Here is a 19,527-nt window from a genome sequence, read left to right as displayed (position 1 = left end):
TACTAGGCCTACTTCAGTAGTTTAACTCAATCTGACTGAACAACTTTCACTCGTATTGTAGTAGTATTTGACCAGGAAGATCAGTATGTTGAGTCAAGTAGGCTAATGGAGCTGTGTACTTTGTTTACCACTGGTTAAATATGCCTCAACTGTGCTCTACTTGGACCACACACTCTGTACTGTTTCAAACGCAGTCGGAGTGATCATAGACATAAAGAGAGTGATCCACTTCCACAATAGACGATCTTCGTAACTCGACTCTGGCAGCCGCGGTGCATTGTGGTCAAGTCCTGCTCCCCTACTCAACCGTTGCTAACGTGGAGAAGAACTGCGTTGTTTTGTGGGACTAAAACAGTCGTTTTTGTTGGTTTATTACCGTCTGTAGTTAACGACAGGTAACCGACAGGTGTTACGTTTGTCTTCGTTTACTGACGGGACTAATTTTGATTTGATAACCCGTGAAAACATGACTTGTCCCTGCTGCTGTCAGCTAAAGGTAACTAGCACAACACTGAGGAGCTGCTGCTGCTGCTGCTGCTGGAAAGTTTGACAGTAGCTGCGCCAACACAGCACCAAGGGGAGGCTACGTCAACCAATATTTGCCCTCCTCCTTACTCTCCTAGTAACTATCATGTCAAAGCTTTTCTTTGCCGTTGTACCTGTGGGTCTGGACTCTCGGCTCTCAAACAGCTGGGGGCCACTGCACTGAGGGACCAGTACCAATGAGGTGACTCAAGCGTTTTGACAGACCTTTGACACCACACACCTGCATTCAAGCTGAGCAAGTCGGTGTGTGAAGATGAAGCTGCACAGCGTGCTGCTGGCCGGCTGTATGGACTGCACTAGGATGTATCTGCCTGGGAACTTTTATCCAAAGCGCCTTTTCTGCTCTGCTTTTCTGTCCTCAAGACTTGGCGAGGCTCCGACCGTCGTCCTGTGTCGTCGGCCTCGTAACGTTACGGAGCTCTGCCCTGTGCAGTACACTGTGCCACATGGAAACAGAAAACTGACTTTGCACAGCAGCAGGAGCTACAGTGTTGTTGACACGAGGTATCAAACCAGAAAGTCACATTATGCTGCAGATACAAAGGGAAACGTGCTTCCAGGAGGAGGTGCAACGTGGCCTGGTAAGAAAAACAGACAGTAGGTGTTAGGAGGTTACTGACAACAGGTGACAGGTCAGATCAGATGCCAATGTTGTCTTCAATGTTTCATGCTCCTAATATGTGAGTTATACTTTTGTCAGTAATGTATGAATTCAATATGTCTGTGCATGGAACGAATAAAAATTAAATTAAAATTTAATCTTACACCATACAGTCTTTTTGACAGCTAAACATTTTAAGTCACTCATCCATTTTATTGATATGCTGGCATCAGTGTGGGTGTGTCCCTTGTTTACCCACCAGAGAGCTAATATGATCATATCTTAGGCAGGATAGCCACACATCTGTGCTGTAAAAAATCATAAATTTCAGTGAGAAAAAAATCGAACAGAAATTGTTATGAGTATTTTGAGTTTTGTAATATTAATATCAGTGTGAAAAATGCAGAATCACTCTGGCTGTAGTCTCTCTGTTTTAACTGTATGTGAGACTACAAGTGGAGTAGCAGCACAACATAATTAACACTAGCCAGTGTCAACCTCTGCCACTGAATACATCATGTTAAATTGCTATTAATGATATCTGCATAGTTATGTCTATCACGTTCTAACGTTGTGTTGATATATTATTAACGTAAAATTGAATTATATCAAAGCTAAATCCTGACAGAGCTGTGTATAAGCAGCTTCTCTTCTGTAAATGTTAAGTTAACCTACTGCTTTCGGCATCCTGAAATGCAGCAGAGGTTAATGTTTTAACTCAAACCTTGTAAATCCCCTGAACGTACAGACACACAGCCATTTAACATTAGAATGATTCATTCATATTGATATTATTTTTCATTTTCTGGAGCGGAGATGTGAAAATTAACAGAGAGTTATCTGCAGCTGCAGTAGCTCAGGTTTATGTGTGAATCATTTTCCTCCACTTTGTGTTTTCTTGGACAGCGTCCTTTATCCGCCACAGAGTGACAGATGCGTCTCTTTCCAGTGTTCCTCCAGCTTTCGTTGTGGTAAGAGATGTAGTGCAGTTGGCCTGGAAACATTTCAGTGGTTACTACACATTGTCACTATTAAATAAGAGTTGGATATACGTGTGTAATATCAAGGTTAATGTGGTGAAACTGATGCAGGCAGGATTTTACACCTGTAATCAAACACATTTTTGAGTATACTGTTGTACATTTTATGTATTGAAATACATTAAAACTCATAATAACTATGATTGCTCAGAGTAGGTAATCTGTTGTTTTTTTAAATTATTTCACAGATGAGTTTTGACCAAGAGGGAAATGTGACATCTTTTGGTGAGTGTTAATGTTGCTTTTTCTGTCTTTTATTTAATAAGAAACATAAAGGTTGTCATTTAGACTGATGATTGAGTTGTTTTTCATTTTCATTTTTGGGTTTATAAAGAAGTTACTGAAAGCAGTTTGTAAGATAATGTATGAACTCTGCTTTTAGCGGAGAGTCCTATCCCGAATAAGTCAAAATGAAACAGAAGGATGTCTATATCCTCTGTCTGGGGCGGTGCGCGGCGCAGTGGTTAAGGCGGTCGCCCCATGTAGAGGCTACAGTCCTCAACGCAGGCGTCCCCGGTTTGAATCCCGCGTCGGGCAGACCTTTCCTGCATGTCATTCCCCCTCTCTCTGCCTCCCCCTTTCCTGTCTATCTATACTGTGTGCTATCAAATAAAAACGCAAAAAAAAAGAAAAAGATCCTCTGTCTCCCGTTCTCTAACTGGAGTGATTCTTTTTTTCTCCTACAGAGAAGAAGAAATCAGAGCTTTGCCAGGAGCTAAGTCTTCAAGCCAGAGACCTTCGTTTTCAGCACAGTACCAGCCTCGCTGCAAGAAACAACTGCATTATCATACGAATGGAGGTATGTTCTCTTTTTGTCTTGTTAGCACACTTTGTGATTTATTGCTCATTTCTGTCCTCCACTAAACCTACATATTTACTCTGCCTCTTCATTAGATAAAAGTCCTAAGCTCAACAGTTGGGTATGATAATGTTTTTGTTTTTTTTATGGCCTTTAACCAGGACTTTAAAATAATGAAAATTAAACAACCAGAGCTTTCTAGGGTTGCCCACTTTTACATGTTTCATGCTGACAAAACTGCTTTGCATCAAGTCACTGCACATTGGAGCATTTGTTGTTGAAGTTGTAGTACTTAGGTGAAAAAATGAATGACAGTCTTGTAGCACTGACACCGACCACACACCAGAGCTCCATGGACACTGCAGGCAGGATTGCTTCTTCAGTGTCTTGTGCAGTAATACTGACTTGATTTGACCCTATTTTGTTATTTATATATAAAAGTATTTGTCATGTGTTGTGTTATAGAGGACACTGTTGTTTTTTGTTCCCTCTTCTGACACAGTCTTACATTCTTATCTTCATCTTATTAAATGAGCTTCTGTGTTTTTGTTTCTTGTTTCTCTCTGTGTGATATAAGTTGGTAAGATGGGTAGGTTTTATCTGACAGTCTTGCCTGGTGTCAAAGTTTTTATAGTGGATCTTAAAACCAGTAAAGTTACCGTCAGTCTTGACAGCCTCCAACATACCCTGAGGGTTACACACATAATGTTTACGACAGCCTGCTCTCTGCAGCCCCTTCAAGCTATGACAGCAAATGTATGAATGAGCGCACTCCAGGCCAGACAGGACGCACTCATCGCAGCTGGAGGCAGATGTGAGACATGTTTGTTCTTTGACCCAGCTGGGACACAGCAGAGCCAGCAGTAGGCAGAGACAGAGCCGCATTACATTAAAATGAGCACAATGTTCCTCTAATTAGAAATTCAGTCACCCATTATCAATTTTAATAAATTAAGGGTTAGAAATAAAAGAGCAAAAATAATGAGACATGCTTTTCTTTATTTGACAGATAAATATTTAAAGGAATCAGACCTGTTTTGTTTTGCATTGCATTTTAAAAGCGAATGTGACCAAGGAGTTGGTGTAAGCATTTTAATATATTATGATATACTCTGTACCTATATCTATGAGGAAAAAAAACAAACTCTTATGACAGTTAGAAAGACAAACAAGTAAACAAACAAAAGGGTAAGTGACTCATGCATCTATTAGCCTACAGTAATGTACCTGTTAGGTTTCGTTTGTCTACAGAGTACTTCTGGTTCTGCCATTGACTATGTGCTTAATAAACTGTACAAAGTACCTGAAGTACTGAAAGCTTCCTGTGCTGAGGGCCATCTGTGGCACACCAGCCCTGGCCATATATTTACTGTGTGAATGCTGCTTCAGGCCGAGGCCTCACTGAACCTTATGTCCCATGGGTCACTTCTGGTTGTGTTTCAATTTCCACTTGATGCTCTAGGTTTGTAGTAAGATGAGTTGATTGGACCTGTCGACTAGCAGTCCGCCGAAGTCACAACACAATGGCTTTCAACTCCAAAGTGGGTCAAATATTTGGCCTGCAGTTCTCCAAATTCAGATCTTCATACACAAGCATAGATGCACAGTCACACTAACATGTTTAGGTACTTCATTTCAAAACAATTTTGAAATACCTAACCCAAAATCTGAATGGAGATGGATTCATCCTGCAAGTTTCTAATATTGAGGATGAGAGTACATATTTCAGTACTTTCTGACAGCTTCTGTCCTCACTCTTGCATCTCCACAGTCTCTCAAAGCCATCGTGACCCCGCAGTCCCTTTTGGTGTTGGATTTTCGGGGTCTGGGGCTGGAGCGCTGGTTGGTACTGGAGCTGGCCCCTCAGCTGGCATCACAGACGCACTCTCTGCCTTTTGAGTTCAGAGCACTGGAGGCCATACTGCAGCACAAGGTGAGACAAATCAGATGAGCGCTGTGTGTCTGTGTATTTTAACATGTTTTAACCCAGATAAAAACCTGTGTGAAAATGAGGATATGCATGAGGCTCTTTTTCTTAATAAGGTGAGGGGCTGGTACATGTATGTGTTTTCATGTGTCTGTGTCAACAGGTAAACACTCTACAAATCCGGTTGAATGAAGTTGAACCAGTAATACTCGACGTATTAGAATCCCTAGTGGATCCTAAAATCTATTCTGCTGATAGAAGTAAACTGCATATACTTCTGCAAAACAGTAAGAGGTAAAGCACATTACCACACACAATTGACACAGTGAATGCAAGATGGGTAGTTAGGTGAATGATTGCAATGTTTGTCTAAATTAGATCAGAAGTCAACTACATGCAGTCTGTATTTATTTCCACTATGTTAAATATTTTGTCTGTCTCTCTTGTACCTCTGACAGTTTATCAGAGTTGGAAACGGACATAAAAGTTTTTAAGGACTCTTTACTGAAGATTTTGGATGAGGACGAGATGATTGAAGAGCTCTGTCTGACCAAGTGGACAGATCCAAGAGTTTTGTAGGTTGCGCATTCACTCACATACACTTTGTTCAATTCTATAAAAAGCCTTTATAAATGTTCAGTCAGTGGCTGCACACAAAGAAACTAACCCCATGTGCTGTAGGCAGTTTCTTCCACCAGTATTGTTACGTAATCTTTTGAAATGTTTCTTTTGTTGTCGCGAAAAGTCGACCACGAAGGGACTCGAACCCTCAATCTTCTGATTCGAAGTCAGACGCCTTATCCATTAGGCCACGCGGTCAAGTGGGTAATTGCAGAATGACGCACCGCCACAGTTTATGCGACTCTTACGAAACAGGCTGTACGCCGAGTAATGTTTTTCCATCAGCAACTAATTGGATGATTATGGCTCAAAAATGTTTTGGTCTGCTCCAAAACCTTTCTGTGAAATATTTGCGGTTGCTTTTCCGGTGTTATTGGTAAATTAAACTTTGGCGTCTACACTCTTTACGTCCACGCGCACGTAGTCCGGTGATATCCATCGCGTAAACGCGACCAATTAATAACTACAAGCTGGATAGGATGGCGAGACCGAGTTGGAGAAAACCGAACGGGAAGAAGGAAAAGAGATTTTACGATGTGATATTTTAAGATTAATTGCCTGGCTGCACGAAACAGAGACTGATATTACTGAGAATTGCTATACATTATACCTGCTCAAATTTTAGTGTATTTTGAGATGAAAACAGACACAAAAACATGTTGTTTGTTTTTGTTTTGTTTTTTTCTATATGGATATCTGTCTTTTCAGTGAGGAGAGCAGTTTGGGCATTGACCATGCTGAGGAGATGGAACTGTTACTGGAAAATTACTATATGCAGGTAATGTTACTTTTCTTTAGAAATACAGCTGCTGACTGTTAAACGTGAGAATATCTACATTCTTCCTATTAAATTGAATTCAATTAAATTATAAAAAGTTAAAATGATTTGATTCCTCATAGTTAATGCACGGTCAACTATGAGTGGAAAAACATTGAACTTAACTGTACAATGTACTTGTGTACACAAAGACTTGACCTCACCTAATACTGTTTTCATGTCAACATTTTATTAAACGCACCTTGTGCTGTTTTATTTGTTTTAATAGAAAGCATACAGAGTTAAATGTGATGTACAGTGAGTGAGGGGCTGAGTGTTCATACAGTGACTGATCCATACAGGCTGAAGAGCTGGGGAACAAGACCAGAGAGCTGAAGGGGCTGATCGACGACTCTGAGAGCGTCATCTTCATCAATCTGGACAGGTACACACACACACACACACACACACACACACACACACACACACACACACACACACACACACACACACACACACACACACAAAATGCACACTGTGTGTAGTAAGTCGCTCCAAAGTGTAGGAGTGCATATTTCTGGATAACTCACAACACAACAATTATAAACTCAAGAGGGTGGAGCTGTTTCACATTATATTTCAAATTTGTGTATTTCTAATACTTGTGATTCACAGGATTAAAATTTTTTTTTGTCTTGGATGATATTGTAACTTGGAACATGTGAAGTTGTTCATTCCTTTTTTTGTTTCTGTGGGATTTGAGAAAACGATTAAGCTAACTAATAAAGGACATGTTTCAGTTCCTCCTGAAACAAAATGACTTGCCGGCTCTACATCTGTTGTTTGTTTTATTTTAGCCATCGTAACGTGATGATGCGTCTGAATCTGCAGCTGACAATGGGTTCCTTCTCCCTGTCGTTATTCGGTCTGATAGGAGTGGCCTTTGGTATGAATTTGACGTCATGCTTCGAGGAGGTGAGACAGCTTTATGTCATTGGAGGAGTTCGACTCTATTTGTGGTTAACAACTTAATTTTTTGCTTGTTCAGATTTTGTTCTTCTGTAACTCTTTAACTTTTGGACTGTTATTAGGGTAAAGTTAGCAAGATTAAGACAACATTTATTAGATTTTACAGTGGAAAATATTTATCCACTATTTAAAAATGTATGTTTTGTATACACTGATATGTTTTTGTGTTTTTATTACCAGGACCCTCGTGTTTTCTGGCTGGTAACAGGCTTCATGTTCTTGGGCAGCGGATTGATATGGAGGCGACTCCTCTCATTTCTGGGTCGACATCTAGAACCGTCAATACCCCCACTGGTAAGATCCAGTCTGTACATGTTCTGAGGCTGCTTCCCACCCCAATGTCATGATATACTGTCATTTTCTGATGATAATTTTAGTTCTCAGAGAAGACTGAGTTTTGAAGATCAAGTCATTTGTGTCTTTTTTTCTGTTGTGACACAGATTCCTTCAGTTTGGAAGAGAAATCTGAAATCATCAGACGTCAAAACGGGAGTCAGATGAAGTTCTACCTCTGCTCTGTAAAACGGCACAGACCTCACACAGACTCTGCAGCTTTAAAGACAGTTGTTTTACCCAGAACCTCATGAATTCTCCACAGATGCTGGATATTTTTACTTGCAGTGTCCCTCTCCCACTGCCTACTGCAGAGATCAAGACTGCATCCAAATGTCTGGAGCTTCCACTGTGTTACAGTAGATGCATCTATGTCCCTGTCATCAAATTGTTTCCATCACATTGAGGTTATTCCAGATACCAGATTAGATATCTTCATATCTAATCAGTGTGGACTAAAGGAGAACACAGAGTATTACTCATCATTTATGCGTGTATGTGCAGTCGAAAGAAAATGGAACTGAAACCAGTACCAACGCAACTTACACCTAACATGCGGTTATATGTTTCTTCATTTCATTGGTGAAAAACTGTGTGTTAAAATGATAATATAGTCTAATATTTGAATAAATGTGAACAATACGTATAAAGGTGTGAAATTGTCAGCATTTAAAAAACTGTTAATTACTCTACACGCTTCACTCTTTGTGAAACTTTACTGGGTATAGCATCAGTGTTTCTCAACCAGGGGTACTCGGGCCCCTACTAGTACTTGGTGTAATTGCAAGGGGTACTTAAAACAATAAAATATCATTTTATTGAGTGACCTTTACAGACATTTACCATTTTACTAAAATAGTGACTGGAGCCATCATTATTGCCCAAGAAATGAAGCTAAGGTACTTTTCCCAGTCCCATATGGAAATTGATTTTTATTTTTAATAATATTTTAATAAGTAGAGTCTCTCAAGATTACCTCAAAACAAAAGGATTTACTATAGATGGAGCTTTCAAGAGAATGAATATATTTTATTTTTCACTGGGGGAGGAAACCGCAGTCCCGGGAGAGAACCCAAACAAGCACAGTTTGCTGTGAGGCAGTGATGACCACACTTTGATGGCAACATTGTTGGCTGGGGGTCACAAGAAAGAGCTATTTTAAACATCTTTTACTTCATTTAGTCCAGCCAAACTGGTGCTGTTTGTGTTGTTGTGACCATTCTTCTACACCAGATGGCGCCATGTGTTCAGTAAATCTCAAGTTCACAACATAGAGCAGTATGGGTCATTGCATGTCAACCTATGTGCTATAACAGTGTGCTGACTAGGCTATATCAAGAGGCCTGTGATTACAGTCTCATTTATCAATACTTACTAATCTCTCCAAACTATTGTTTTAGGGTACCATATTGTTATCTTTTACAAGAAATTACTGTGGCTTCTTATTTTATTATGAAGCTTGGTTAGCATGTGTTGCTCCTGCACAAAAGTGTCAGTAAAGTAGTGTATAGATTCTCAGAAAAACCACTACTTATATTTTAGCAGTAACTATAAACTAACTTTTAAAATAATGTAAAAAATGTTTAACACTTGTAAAGGCTCTAATGCATTTATACAGCTGTATGACCGATGTAGTCATCAGTACTAGGGATTGGTGTAGCTCAAGGTGGTGCTAGTTTTAATACGTAGCTTTTTTAGGTTAACAGTTCCCAACACAGGGGTTGGGCTCTCCCAAAAGGTCACAAGGTACATCAGCATCATGAAAGTAATTTTAGGAGCGCCTGGGGCCTTTTAGGGTGGAGTTTGCATGTTCTCCCTGCCTGCGCAGGTCCCAAGATATATCCTACACTCAATGTTGATAGATCTCTTAATTGCCCGTAGGTGAGAGTGTCAGCGTGGGATAGTTTGTAACTATATGATCGCACTAGACCTGCCTAGAGTGTATTCCACCCTCGCCCTATACAGTATGTCAGCTGGAATTGGCTCCAACCACCACCGCCCCACACAAAGTTTTACAGCTAATGGATACATGGATGTCTCAGTCATGACAAAGAGAAAGGTGAAAAGAGGGTTGGTAGGAGATAATGTGTTGTATTTAATACCCACATCAAATGTATGTATTTATGTAAATATATGTAGACCTATTATCATCTGGAAAGTCACCAGTCAAATAGTAATAGTGGAGTAAATTACATTTTTCCTCTGAGTTGTAGTAGCTAACATAAAATGGAGCAACTGTAAGAAACTCAGAAACTCAACCTTTGTTAGATTAGGATAGTGGATCCTGTGTGTGTGTGTGTGTGTGTGTGTGTGTGTGTGTGTGTGTGTGTGTGTGTGTGTGTGTGTGTGTGTGTGTGTGTGTGTGTGTGTGTGTGTGTGTGTGTGTGTGTGTCCATTGAGAAACGCCCCCGCCTGTCTAGCCTCGTGCCTCCCTCCGCGGACGTCACGCCGCGCTGACGTCACGGCGGAGCCACGCTGCACCGCTCGTCCAAACAACTTTTCCAGAGCAACAACTCAACTCCACATTCACGGAGCGACCAGCGACCAGCGACCAGCAGAAGTGCCGAGATTCAACCGAGCAGAGCTCTTAGAAACACAAGCGAAAACGTGACGAGGAAACCGAAATTCAGCGGTTACATTTTAATTGTTTCCTCAGTATTTTTTATTTTCCCTTTGGCAGCTGCGGTTTTATTTTTGAAAGTCAGGATGAGAAGTATGTGGTTGTTGTTCCTCGTCGGGCTGGCGACTGGGTTTATCAGTGAAAAAGTAAGTGGCTTTTAATTTCGTTTTCTCTCTCTCCCTCCCTCTATTTGGACCCGTTGAGGATAAGTTAATGAAAATCCTGAATGTCATCTGTTTCATCTCATGTGTGTCCAGTTTCGGCCCCAATTAGACGTTTAAGTTTTGTTTAAAAGATGCCACTGTTGTCAACGTTTGTTTTTGTTCAGTTGTTACCTTTGTCCTCACGTGTTATCTGATACAAATCAACAGGGAATCATTATTAACAATTAAGTTACCTTCACATAACTCAGTTTGTTCAGTAAGTTTATTTTATGGGCGCGTTTTCCCTAATTGCTCCACCTGGACTGTTTTAGCTACGGTATAAAGTCTGCGCTGTGTTCAAGAGCTCAGCACGGAAAGTAACTTAACCATAGATCCGTTTTTAAGCTTCATAAAATGTTATCTACCAGGAAGCAACAGTATTTACATTAGAGATAAGTCATTTGGCAAACGAATCCGCGTTTTGATATTGAGCCACAGACTGTGTATTCAACCCAAGTTCAGGCGTCCAGTTGGTGTCAAGTTCACACAGGGCCAAACTCTGGACAGCCTCCGTTTCACAGCTTTGACATTTAAACCCAAACCCCCAGACCTGGCCCGACTTTCTAACTCACTCAATGTTTGAAATGTCATTATTTGAAAAACAACAACAACAAAACAAAACTGGAGTTGTAATGAATAATTATCCAGAATACAAACGTCTTGCTGTCTTTTACTCCACACACACACACTCTCTCTCTTTCTCTCTCTGTGTGTTGTGAAGCTGGAAAACACCTGGAAATGACAGACTAAAGCAGAGCTCTAGCTACATTGGCACACTTGTGACAATAACCTGGTTGCATGATTTATTGGCTGTAAAAGTCCCAAATGAGAGCCAGGGAGCTCCGACACCTCTCTGTGTAGGTCCGGATATTTATGATTTATGGTCTGTATATTGTGAAAGGGGGAAGACTGAAACCTGAGAGTGTCTGGCTGGATATTTTGTAGCAGGGACTGAAAGAAAAACTCACATTATTGGGAATGAATACAGTTTTTAATCTCTTTCCCCATGACTCTTGGTCTCTGAATGTAAAATCTTGTTGAGAAAAAAAAAGGTCACTGAAAAGAACACACTTTTTTACCACTAAGCTTTTAATTTTGTCATCCTGAAATGTGGTCCATAGTCTGATGATCCACATATTCTTAGATTCTCCTTTGCTTCGTGCCACTGATACACAGATGCCAATCCCAAATTGCTGGGCGTGATGGGTTACATCATATTCAAACTGAGTCCTTTTTTTGAGTGCGGCTTAGGTAGCTATAGAATTACTTGTGAGTCAGCCAGCAATGTTACGCACATCTGAAAGATGAATGTTCAAACAGGCTTTCTGCCCGCGACAGTTTGTGAGCCGGTAGTTGTGTCATTTTCTGGATGGATGACTCAGAGTGAGTCCCACCGGACTAGTCCAGGCAGGCACCAAACTGCGTGGGATGCAAGCTGTTTTCCAACCAGAAAAGGCAAACAGAGGACTGTAACACCGGTTCTCATTATTATTAACAATTACCTATATGGTGCCTCTAAAACACATGACTAGAAGACCAAGTCGATACATACTGTATTAAAAAAAAAGAAAATCAGTGATTTCCATGTGCTCCCAGCTAGTCACAACATTTTAGTGTCCTGTAGATGAGGAGAAGACTGCATATCTGATTGGCTACTGGACTGTTTCTATGACTTTGTTGACTTTCAATCTCAGCCAGTCCATGACGCATTTTCATGCCATAGTCGTGTATGTACAACTAGACCTAAATAGAGTTGTAAACAAGAGCGAACTGGGTTTCTGCATCAGGAAACAGCAGTCAGATTTGCATCACACTTTTTCTTACACTGTTCTTTTCCCCACCACAAGTGCATTTAACTTATTTAGCTTTCACTTTGGAAATGAGGCCAGCAGATTATCTTGGTTGTTCTGTGTGTACAGAATAAAATAGATATAATTTTCTTTTTTCTTAGTATCGCTCTTGAATTAAATACAGGGCTGACACAATGATGTAAAATATCTTATATATTATTCTACCTCAAATTGGCTCCCTTTTTCTTTTCAAATTGTCAAATAGTTTTGCTTCTGTGAAGCGTTTACATGCTGTAATTGCCTTCAAAAGGCTAATTAGATTAGCTTAATGTTAAAAGGTCAAACATTTTCAGACTTGTAGCCTTTGTCAAACATACAGACAGCATTGTGTGATGTCTAGATGGTGATGACAGGTCTGTGTACTTTTGGCTGTTACACAACCTCACTTTTGACCCCGACAGCTCTCTCATTGACTTCCAACTCACTGGGGAAATATTTAATAACCGTAACCCACCAGACACAAGAAAACATGAATACGTTGTTTACAATAATTAATAATGCACTCCCAACACACTCATACATCCTCCCTGTTTTATTTCTGCAATGTTTTAACACTGAACCGTCTGTTTCCAGAAAACTGTCTTAGCACAGCCACAGCAGATGGTTATATATGGTCTGTGTGTACGTACGTATGTGTGTGTGTGCACAATGCACATATGTATGTATGCTTTCCAGATGTGTGCAACCTTAAAGTGACTGTGTCAAGTCTGCCAGTAAATCCTGATCCATAACCTCTTTCAGGAAGGGGGAGGGAAGAGAGAATGATAGATGATTTTATTTGGTCTTTGTCTTTCATTCTGGACGTTACATCATACATGTACTCATGTTTGATAAAACTGGAATTGAAACACTTTGGATTAATCAGTTCAATCAACAGAAAATTATTCTGCAGTTATTATGATAATAATTGAAGTTAGGTAAACAAAACATATAAAACATGAGATTTTATTTATTTTAGGAGCAATTGTGCATACATCCACCATACTGTCATACTCATTTATAGCAGCATTCCTCATTAATGGTGAAAACGATTTCAACCAGCCTATGGTACCTGTACCATTGATTTGCTGTGCTGATTTTGCTGTTAAAGTATGTGTACAATAGTGGTTGCCGCGTGTTTGGTAATCCACCACTTCAACAGCACCTGAGGTCACAGCAGGACTTGTTGTGGCCTTAAAAGGGAATCTTGCCGACTTTCAGTACCTCCTTCACTGGGATAATTTAGTCATGAGCACTTTCAAAGCTAAAGACCAGACAACAAGATCATTGATGTCCAACTGGGAGCTGGGAGTTTGACAGTAAATTAAAAAAAAAAAATAAGACACCTCTCAACTTAGATCTCTCCTTAGACCTCTGCATGAATTCTAAATGTAAGTAAAAGACTTAGACATTAGACTTTGACATGGACATCACATTAGCATGTCTGCAGCAGTGGTATTGTGTGCATCACCGTGTGTTTCATTTTGACATGCACACACAGCATCTGCTTTTGTCATCCCTAGCTGAAGATAACAGGAATGTGAGAAGCCGGCTGCTATTTCAGTCAGACTTGATATTATGAGGCTTCAATGTCCTTTGAAAATGGATGTAGATGATTTTCTGTTTGCCCTGTTTCTCCACAGCGGGAACATCTGGTTTGTCTCATATGATTCCTCTCCAGATTAGTGTTAGTGGTTGTTACAGCCCAGCTAGTTCAGACAAACTTCAGATATCACAGGCTCCATGATGGAAAACAAAGAATTTGTCCTGATTGTTTATTAAGTTAATTAGACCAAGAATAAATGTAACTTTATCTTACATGTTGCAAAATGATACAGCATTAATCGATTGATCTGCAGTTACAGAATAAAAAAATAAAAAAAACATTTCTCCCTGTATTAGATCTAATTCTGTTTTAGAAATTGCATTGATTCATTATATTAATCAGCTACCGTCTGTAGGACTTCTTGGGTTTGTTTCCTGTGATTGAATTTTGCCTTAAGTTGTGCATTGGTGTGCCGCCAGAAGAACGGCTGTATTGGCATGAGAAGACTTGCACGTTAAGAATGTATTTACGCTCTCATGTCACTCAAGTGTGAATATTTATTGCACCAAAGACAGAACAGTAAACTCCCTCATGCATATTCTCCTTTGTCCTCAGCACCTGTTTAACGGGTAATACACAGTCCTGTCCCTGTCTCGCTCTTTCCTTTTCCTTACCCACTCCTCTTTCTTTCTCTCTCTCTCCCTCAGCACCTGTGTTAGTGGAGGCATAGTACACATACCAGACATACTTCAGGTCTCAATGGGCCATATTCATCTATGCCTGTGTGTGTGCGTCTCTCTCTCTCTGTGTCTTACTACCAACATCTGCTGAGCCATTGCTCTTATTGACTCAGGTTTTTTTTTAATTCCTGTGTTTCTCTAGTCTACCTAAACCTTTTATGATGTTACTTTCCATCTGAGATGATCATAGCTTGTTTTATTCAACTTAAGTCACAGTCAAATTTCAACAAGTCAGTGAAACTTCATGTATGAGACTTTATTTTGCTCAGACTGGGCTTTAGACGAAGAGTCACATAGGGTTTTGGTTTTCATTACACTCCTTTGTTGGAGTTCTTTGGTGGTATTATGTGAAAACGATTTTTCCATGTGTGTCCACTTGTCTGCTCTGCGTTCTTCCTTTTAAGTTTCTCTATCTATACTTCCTCCTCACACACACACACACACACACACACACACACACACACACACACTGATCTCTGCTGTCTGGCTCTGTGAAGCTTCATAAATTACTGCCACAGCACATGAAAGAAACAAGAAACCAGCCTCCATCTACTGTACAAGCTACAGTATGGATGGAATACACACTTATCGTAAAACCCCAGACACCAGTGAATACTCTGGCATATTTGACAGGCATAGGTCATTGATTGTGGGAGGTATTATCTTACCCGAGAACCATAGCGATGTTCACATGTTTTCAATTAGTGGAAGGAATTTTGCAAGTGTGAATGAAGCAGATTTATGTGCATTTATGTCTCTCCCTCTCCTTTTTTGTATTTGTCGGTATTTCTCTCCTGTTTGCATCCAGCGAGTAACTAAATTGTCTGTTTTTCTTTCTCCCAGCTTTTGGTCTCCTCCCAGTCACCGTTCCCTATGACAGATGACCTTTACCTAGAGGGGCAGTCATCAGGTGACCTCCCCATAGATGATGAAGATGGTGACGTTGATGGCTCAGGCTCAGGATCTGGAGACTACGGTATGGAGACTATACTGTCTATTTAACTGTCCTACTTTTGTAAAGTTTGTAGATTACATATCATTTGAGGCTTTTTCTTTTAAGTATGATTACACAGAGAATGACATATGAGTCATGAATAAGTCATATGTCCTCAAATTTTTTGACAAGCAGTCCAAAGGTTTTCCTGATCTCACGGTGATGCTGCTTGCGTGTTTCTTCTATCTACTGTTTACCTCAGTCACACACCTCAGACAAATAAGCAAAATGTATTGAAGAGACAAGTGCTTGTAAATTCAGACACAGAAGCACTATCTGTGTGCCAGATGTTTGTCCTGAGGTGATGTGAAGTTAAGCCAGGTGAGATTTTATTGGAAGCCAACAGATGTCAAATACTTTTTGTCTTTATTATGAATGACTCACCACTGCACCCACAGTGAGCAACGTGTTGAAACATTTAGTTCATTCTGAACATTCACTGTGATCCCAATATGAGGTTTAAATGTGGTACGATGTGGTTGTATAAATTCCTGTAAGGTATAAAAAACTCACAGATTGCATTCCTCTCACATGGAACAAATCTGGTTAACCAACACATTTTGAAAAGACTTTAGTTGTCACACTGCAGGTAGATAAATCAGTTTGAAAATGGCTTTCACCCCAAAATCCCTTATGGTGCAACGTAAAAAGGAAAATGACTGAAGTGCTCTTCTCTCTCAGCTTTCCCTGACATCTCGGATGCAGAGGACCTATTCAACGTGTTCCTCAACTTCACCAAGACTATCTTCAACAACGGGTCTCCATTTCAGCCACAGCCAACAACAGACTCTACTCTCCTCCCACCAACAACAGCAGCAGACAGCCAGGATCAGACAACACCAAACATCTTCCCCACTGAAGACAACAGGGCAAAAGAGGTAGAATATTACTTTTCCTTTCTCTCAAATCAAAGAAGAAACATCCACAGAATAGTCTAAGCTTTAGATTTAGATTTTTTAACACAACTTGTTATCCAGTGCATCTACAATTTTATTTATGCATATATTCTTCCAGGTGCCAACAGCTGACTGGTTCATGACCAACCCCAGCTCCACCAGCATGCCTCCCAGTGAAACCACTGCAACCGAATTCAGCATAGACATCAGTGTTACTGAAGATATGGATACGTGGGATGTCTCAACAACTACAGAAATTGAAGAAGAAATTTTGATCAACAAGGAAGTTGAAGTCGTTAAGTCCAGTGGTGAAGGCAGAAGATATGGCGCTAGAGCTCCTGAACAGGTGACCTCTGAGAACACATGGGAGAGGACAGAGGTTCTGGCAGGTAAGGACAGATTTCCACAAGCCCTTTCAGAATATTAGGGTGCAGATTGATGATGATGATTAAAACCTTTTGAGTGTTTTGCCCTAAAATTATATATTGTGAAGTAAATGACGTTTTAAAGTATTTTTGGCAGTGTTACTCAGTCTGTTTCAAAAATTTAAGTGGTGTGAAAATGTTTTGCTGTCTTGTCTTCTTCAGCTGTGATAGCGTGCGGAGTGATTGGATTCCTCTGTGCTGTTGTCCTCCTCATCCTCCTCGCTTACCGCTTGAAGAAGAAGGACGAAGGTAGCTATGACCTTGGAGACACCAAACTTTCCACTTCCACAGCCTATCACAAAGCGCCGACCAAGGAGTTTTACGCCTGAACTCAACCATAGGGACCATAAATGGAAACTGTTATCCGTCAATAAGGGCTGAGAATGCATCTATAAACAGCCGAAGATGATTCCTGTCGCTGAAGTTTGAAGTCAAGCAACTCTACTCCTCTTCAGTGCTTCTTAGAAATTTTTCTTTCACCTTTCCTGCGGTCCTCCTCTGTCATCCTTTAATCTTTTTCTCCTCATAGTGTTCAGTTTTTGTGAGGAGGGGGCCAAAAAAAGAACAAATAAGACTAAAACATACATTCCTATCATTCCATCCTAAGAAAGGAATTAGACAATGGTATACTTCCAACTTTGATAAAGAAATCTCAAAACAACCATTCTCTTGTAGGAGAATAATCAACTTTAATGTATTGATAACTTTGTGCCTTAAAACAAACTATGGTGAATCACATGGGGCTAAACATGGTTCTGCATTACAGACAAATCAGATGTCCCATATAGCAGAAGTAATTGGTCCCATTTCAGAGGCTGCACAAGGAAGTAAACATGAATAGCCTTAACACATTCTGAATGCTGTTAAATGAAGATGTGCCACATATGTGATTAATACTTTAAAGAACTTCTTACACAGGTACCCTTTAACCCTTGAGGTCAAATTTGCTTTGCTAACATCTTGCAGTGTTACATTTCATTTTCTGTATGCTTTATATTGAAGTTTTTTGTTGTTATAAAAAAAAGAATATGTTTTTTTATATGCTGTCCAGTATTGCTATGAAAGATTTTGTTACTCTGCAGGTACATGTTGTTTTGTTTTGTTTTTTTGCTCAGATATTTGACATTTATAGAACTGACCAAATATAAATGTGCTATATGTGTCTTTTGGGAAATAGCTTTAAGTAGCCTTTACAATGCATTTGCATATTTCTACATTCTGCAAGCCATTTAAAACAAGAGACCTCTGTCTTCTTTGCATTTACACAGGGGCTAGCTGTAAGCAGTCCCTCAGTCTTGCCATTTGTTCAACATTAATGATATTTTCAGGACTTTTTTTTGCTCACTAGGCACAGCAAACAGGAGAAGTGACCAATGTTATCTGACAAAAGCCAAACTGCATTCCTGTCTTACTGTACACAGCTGTAATAATGGGTTTACAGTTAATGGGACAGTTACAGCATTTAGGGTTTCTTACAGTATAAAGTGTCAGGGTTTACTCATGCAGCAGGATTGGAGAGTTGAAATGCAATCAATGACAGACATCTGTTTCTTCTTAACTGTAATGATTAGTGTGACCCACTGGGAGATTCAGGCTCTATAATAGTTATAATGTTAATCTGAGCATATCAGGTTTTTAACACTTTTCCTAACTCTTAAATGTATACCTCAACTAGCCAACCAAAGGAGTGCGGGGTCTTTTAGACTTTTAGAGCTTGAATAAGGACATAGGTAACTGCTATGACAACAGGGTGCTATTTCTTTTTGATAGCATCTAATTTTTACTTCTGTATACCCTGTAAAAAGTATATATTTTAGTGAAAATAATTGGTATTTGCCCTATGTAATGACTCTGAGGAATTGTATCCAGCTACCTACTGCTTATTATGTGTCAAAGTAGAATACTTTTCATGGCTGCCTCTTACTGGAATTGGGGGGAAAGACGTTTTAAAGCACTATTGGTGACCTTACAATCTTAATTAAAAGGTTATTGGTTACCAAAATAACTGAGATTAGTGGTGTATACATTTTACACATATTGTTTATTTCTGTCGCTCTGAGATTGTACACCTCAAGTTGAAGATGCATAAGAACAGTTAAATTGTGATAGGCAGTTCCAATATGATTGTTATGGCAATTTCCGTTGTTGGGTTTGTCTTTTTTAAAGTTCACTGCCCCATCTGTTGCAGCAATTTGATGACCTTAATGTGTGATATTACATTCATATTTTGTACTTTTGCCATGATTACTTCAAAGTGTTTTAATGGTATAACTATCAGACTGTTTTAGACCAATATCTTAATGAAACTAAACAGGACGAGCTGATCACTAACCCACTGTGACTTACTGTTATAACATGATATTTTTTGGGCATCTGAATCCTCAGTGGCTCACGATTTATTGTCTACATTCACTTACAGTATTTTTTATCATGTTGACCTTCAAGTTATGTAGAATCACATCTGTAATAGCTCTGTGTTAGGCTTCACAACAACAGAAATGTCTCACATAAACCATACCCATAAAGGGTCAAGACAAAGGTCATCACTTGCTGACAATCCAACAGGTGATGACACTCAATAAACCTTTTTCTAGGATCACTGTAAGTCTATACAATATATT

At 39.7% G+C, this 19,527-nt stretch overlaps 2 protein-coding genes and 1 non-coding gene across 3 annotated transcripts; 2 read left to right on the top strand and 1 right to left on the bottom strand.

The window, feature by feature from the left end:
* The first annotated feature begins 257 nt into the window (after positions 1 to 257).
* mrs2 (magnesium transporter MRS2) lies at positions 258 to 8,303 on the top strand. The gene is made up of 12 exons (XM_085802243.1): positions 258 to 1,127; positions 2,054 to 2,118; positions 2,376 to 2,412; positions 2,874 to 2,986; positions 4,758 to 4,919; positions 5,077 to 5,207; positions 5,372 to 5,488; positions 6,243 to 6,312; positions 6,654 to 6,736; positions 7,149 to 7,266; positions 7,501 to 7,614; positions 7,762 to 8,303. Exons 1-12 carry the CDS (start codon positions 800 to 802, stop codon positions 7,819 to 7,821), a joined length of 1,398 nt encoding a protein of 465 aa, XP_085658369.1. The 5' UTR covers positions 258 to 799; the 3' UTR covers positions 7,822 to 8,303.
* Positions 5,660 to 5,732, bottom strand: trnar-ucg (transfer RNA arginine (anticodon UCG)). The gene has a single exon. It is a non-coding gene; the product is annotated as a tRNA-Arg (tRNA).
* A 1,843-nt stretch (positions 8,304 to 10,146) lies between the features above and the next one.
* Positions 10,147 to 19,505, top strand: LOC146972247 (uncharacterized). Its single transcript, XM_085802242.1, has 5 exons — positions 10,147 to 10,419; positions 15,435 to 15,567; positions 16,267 to 16,463; positions 16,600 to 16,870; positions 17,069 to 19,505. Exons 1-5 carry the CDS (start codon positions 10,360 to 10,362, stop codon positions 17,233 to 17,235), a joined length of 828 nt encoding a protein of 275 aa, XP_085658368.1. The 5' UTR covers positions 10,147 to 10,359; the 3' UTR covers positions 17,236 to 19,505.
* The last annotated feature ends 22 nt before the right edge of the window (positions 19,506 to 19,527 follow it).

This window comes from Trachurus japonicus, chromosome 16 (assembly GCF_045865225.1).
Source record: "Trachurus japonicus isolate A0001 chromosome 16, Traja_1.0".
Lineage (NCBI taxonomy): Eukaryota > Metazoa > Chordata > Actinopteri > Carangiformes > Carangidae > Trachurus > Trachurus japonicus.
The sequence above is the reverse complement of the archived record's forward strand: the minus strand, read 5'-3'. Positions and strand labels throughout refer to the sequence as shown.